At 49.6% G+C, this 4,222-nt stretch overlaps 1 protein-coding gene across 1 annotated transcript; it reads right to left on the reverse strand.

The window, feature by feature from the left end:
- Window positions 1-848: 848 nt before the first annotated feature.
- Window positions 849-2,792, reverse strand: LOC109862474. The gene is made up of 2 exons (XM_020442541.1): window positions 1,897-2,792; window positions 849-1,728 (listed from the first exon to the last, which is right to left on the reverse strand). Exons 1-2 carry the CDS (start codon window positions 2,790-2,792, stop codon window positions 849-851), a joined length of 1,776 nt encoding a protein of 591 aa, XP_020298130.1.
- Window positions 2,793-4,222: the final 1,430 nt, after the last annotated feature.

Consider the following 4,222-nt stretch of genomic DNA (forward strand, 5'->3'; position numbering starts at 1 on the left):
ATGCATGAGTGCCCGGCTGGATCTGAAGATTTTTGTTTTTTCAGTCCGCCCTGGTGATCAAGTTTATGGAGAACGCCTTGTCCACTTGGCATTCTGGATATTCTACCTTGCTTTAAGGTAAAGGGAGGTTTGTGAAGAAATTTGAGCCTGGTATGACCTACTCCAAAATCTCTCCACTCCCCCTGACACCTTAGTCTATATGCTGTGAGTTTGGCAACGCTGATGACAGTCAATCTTAGAGGTGGACTGCAGAGTGCCACTTCCAGCGTTTCTGTTGGTGTCGTTCTTATAGTCCCTACCGCAGCCCTCAAATAATTACCTTGTAGGCTTTTTAGTAGGTTCTTTGACTCTATCTTTTCCACTCTGGGCCACCAAACAACAGCAGCATATGTTAACCTCGGTACAAGTACCGCTTTGTATATCCATAGGGCAGTATTTAGTTTGATACCCCAGGATTTTCCTATTGCTCTTCTACACGCCCAGTATGAGGCGTAGAATTTGGATCTCTTTATATCAAGATGTGTTTTCCAATTCAGTTTGGTGTCTAAGTGGACTCCCAAATATTTTACTGACTGGACGTATTCTATATCTTCTCGCCAGAGTCTAAGCGGCTCAATGGCTTCAGGTTTGTATTTACTGGTGAAAATCATGGCCTTGGTCTTTAATGGATTAACCCTAAGTCCTTTTGATTGACACCAGTCTTGCATGATCTTAAGGGCTTTCTGCATAGTCTCTTTAAGTGTTTAAAGAAAACTACCTCGCACTATAATAGCCACGTCATCAGCGTAGCCAAAAACGAGGAAGCCTTTCTTCTGTAATTCTCGTAGAAGTTCATCCGCGACCAGACATTAGAGCAGGAGAGATAAAACTCCTCCCTGTGGGCATCCTTTAGCGGGGAAACCATGCACACTTGAGTCCCCATGATTGGCAATCAGGGTTCTTCCTGTTAGCATGCTTTGTGTCCAGTCTGCTAGAGCAGCGAGAATGTGATGCCCGGTCATTGCTTCTCTGATGACATCATATGAGGTGCTATCGAAAGCTCCCTCAATGTCCAGAAAGACGCCCAGGGCATATCCCTTTGCTTCCAACTGCACTTCGACTCCGCCCACGAGATGGTGCAGAGCAGTATCTGTTGATCTGCCCTCCCTGTAGGCATAGTGAGCCGGAGACAGCGGATGTACTAACAGAGGGCCGGTTTTCAGATATTTATCGACCAGTCTCTCCAGTGTTTTCAGTACAAAGGAAGTGATACTGATCGGTCTGAAGTTTTTGGCTGTTATATGGCCATTTCTACCAGGCTTGGGTATAAAGACTACTCTTGTACCACTCCAAGCCTGGGGGACGTGTCTTAGGGCTATGCTAGCCCTGAAGATTTTTGTGAGTGGACCTATGAGAACCGCCAGCCCCTCTTGAAGAAGAACCGGGTAGATTCCATCCGGTCCAAGTGATTTATAAGGAGAAAAGGTCTTAACACCCCATTTAACTCCCTTTGGAAAAACAACCTCAGCTGCCAGACGCCAGTCCCTGGGTTTATATTCCCTAGGGTTTGGTCGGCAGGGTTGTATGTTATGATCAAAACCTGGGAAGTGGACTTCCATTAGATGTTTCAATGTGTCCGTTGCCTCCTCAGTGACATTCTCCGTTGGGAGCTTGAGACAGTCTAAGTGGGGACGGTGATCCAAACTGAGGATTCTGTGAAGCCTGGATGCCTCCGGGGCGCTCTCAATGCTTTCACAGAAACGTCTCCAGCTTTTGCACTTTGATTTCTTAATCTCTTTGCTGTACTCTCGTTGGGAGCTTCTAAAGGCCTCCTAGTGTACTGCAAGTCCTGTTCTTTTCGCCTTGCTGAATTTCTTTCTCGTTTCCAATCTGAGCTTACCGAACTCTTTATTCTACCAGTGGATCTTGTTCAACGGATTCCTGAGTTTTGGTAAGCAGTTTAATTCAAAGGCGTTTGTAATGGCGTTCTTTAGAAAGTCCGCCACGTTTTCCAAGTTATTTTTGGTTCTGAAACTGGTTGTGACCATAGCGAGCTGGACCTTAAGGTCGGCCCTAAAGCCCTCCCAGTTGGTTTTTTGTGGGTTGCGAACCCAGCTGATTTGCTGTATTTGTTGGAGAGTTAGGCGTATTTGTCTGTGATCAGAGCCAGAAGGCTCATCCGAGACCCTCCAGTCGTTCACCAGACTTGCCACCCTCTTCTTACAAACCGTTATATCGATGACTTCCTGTCTTCTGGAGTCCAGGAATGTCGGCTTGTTTCCTCTGTTGAGAATGGTTAATCCTGTGCCCATTAGGTAGTCGTGGAGACTCTCCTCCCGCAGGTTGGTGTCTGTGCTTCCCCATCCTACATGGTGGGAGTTTGCATCGCAACCCAGCAGGAGTTCGAGCCCCCTGGCTTCCGCATAGGCCACCAGGTTTTTTACCTTTTTATGTGGTGGTGGATCCGTGGAGTCATAAGGCATATAAACTGACCCTATTAATACTTCCATGTCCTCTTCCTCGGCTAGCTTCACTCTCACCTTGATGACTGTAAGGTCCTCGCTGCTGAGCTGTGGCAGAAAGATAGCATTTAGTTCTTTTACCAAAATGCATGATCTTACTCTATTTTCTGAGTGTGCTTTGTATAAGCAACCGCACCCACTCAGTCCTTTTACTGCACCATTCACAATCCATGGTTCTTGGATTAGTGCAATACTTGTATGCATCACAGCCATGCTCCTGGCTAGGATAACCGAGGCGCTCTTGCTGTGATGCAAGTTAATTTGGAACATTTGGATGCCGAGAGAAACCATTTTTAGGCAGTCCCGACACCCTCCGATTCCATCTCCTTCTCCGCCTTTCAGCGTTCTTGTCCCGTCATCCTAACCGTAGCCCGGCCGAGACCGAAGAAAGGCCTGTAGAGCCACAGTGCTTCAATGCTTCCATCGCCGAGTCGCCAACCAAACAAGAGAAGTGGGCGCTCGTAGCATCCCTCCTATACGTCCTCCTGGTGACGACCCAATCGCTAGTTGCTAGCCCTGTGATTTGCTGGTTAAGGAGCTTTAAAGGATCCTCAACCCCTACTTCAGGCTTTTCCACATGCACTACTACCCGATGACGCTTAGGTAGCTCACTAACCGGCAGCACACACAGAGGAGTTCCCCTGACTTTTAAATCGGAGGAATGGGCCTTAAGCCACTCCGCCGACTNTATGTTGGCGCACACAATCATGAGTGCGCCATCCCTCTCCCAGGAACCAGTGAAAATGGGGGCTTTGTCATTCTCAGACATGCCGAGGATGACAGACCTGACCATTTTTCTGATCTCAACCACCTCACCGGCTCCTATTTTCTTGTCAGGGTAGCCTTCCAATACGAGGGCCATTCTGACAAAACCTTTTGTCGCCTGTGCATATGACCCTTCATTTTTGGGTCTCTTGCCCTGGCAATTTTCTGAGGGGCTGGGAGTAGCGTGTTCCGACCTGGCCCGCTTTGCCGCGCCACCCAAAGCCCGCCCACCCCCAGCCCCACCTTTTGAGCAGGAGGCTGCGAGGGTAGAGAGGACCTTATTGGCCCCACTCCCCCCGGCTTGCATTTGTTTATTATAACAGCGCCTATCGGCTCCGCTATATTGTATGCGGTATTTTGGGGCTTCTGAGTCCGCTCCCGCACTGCAAGATTCCCCTGGGCGTTTACCTCCAGAGGAGGCTTTGCTCTTGGGGACTGATTTGAGAGTGATTTTATTTTCGTTTTCAATATCCATATATGTTCCCACGAGTATCGCGGTCGCGCAGTCTCACCCAGCCAGAGCCGCAAATGGCTGGAGCTTGGTTCCGTACTCCTGGATTTCGCCTGGTATCCAGGAGGCACCGTTTACGACGCAACTCCCCTTGCGCCACGCAGCTCTCGGCACGGTCGCTCACACCTTAACTTGGGGAGTTCCTCTTAGTTGGTCACAGACGGGCCCATCCCTGAGCGGATGACCACCGCCCGCGACCTTAAGCCCCACCACCCGCTCCGGCGCGAAAGCCCACAGCCCCCGAGGACACCAGATGCTCACTTTCTGTGGTCAATTCTTGTCCCGTCAGATTACACTTCCATTGTGACGACACGACCAGGCAGATCCGCCAGCGTCCAGAGCAGTATGTTCAGTTTTGACTCTCTTACAGCACGTTGCAGCAAGTGGAGGAGATACGCACACAGGCGAGCAGCCGTGTACGTGTGCGCTCGACGCTTCAGCTGTC

This window comes from Pseudomyrmex gracilis, unplaced genomic scaffold (assembly GCF_002006095.1).
Source record: "Pseudomyrmex gracilis isolate BER0280 unplaced genomic scaffold, ASM200609v1 scaffold_1826, whole genome shotgun sequence".
NCBI classification, from domain to species: domain Eukaryota; kingdom Metazoa; phylum Arthropoda; class Insecta; order Hymenoptera; family Formicidae; genus Pseudomyrmex; species Pseudomyrmex gracilis.

Excerpts from the sequence above, each read along its gene's own strand:
- LOC109862474 (XM_020442541.1), bottom strand. The coding sequence starts at position 2,792 with ATGGTTTCTCTCGGCATCCAAATGTTCCAAATTAACTTGCATCACAGC. Across the intron at positions 1,729-1,896 it reads CCGTTGAACAAGATCCACTG|CATTGAGAGCGCCCCGGAGG; the intron begins GTAGAATAAAGA and ends TTTCTGTGAAAG.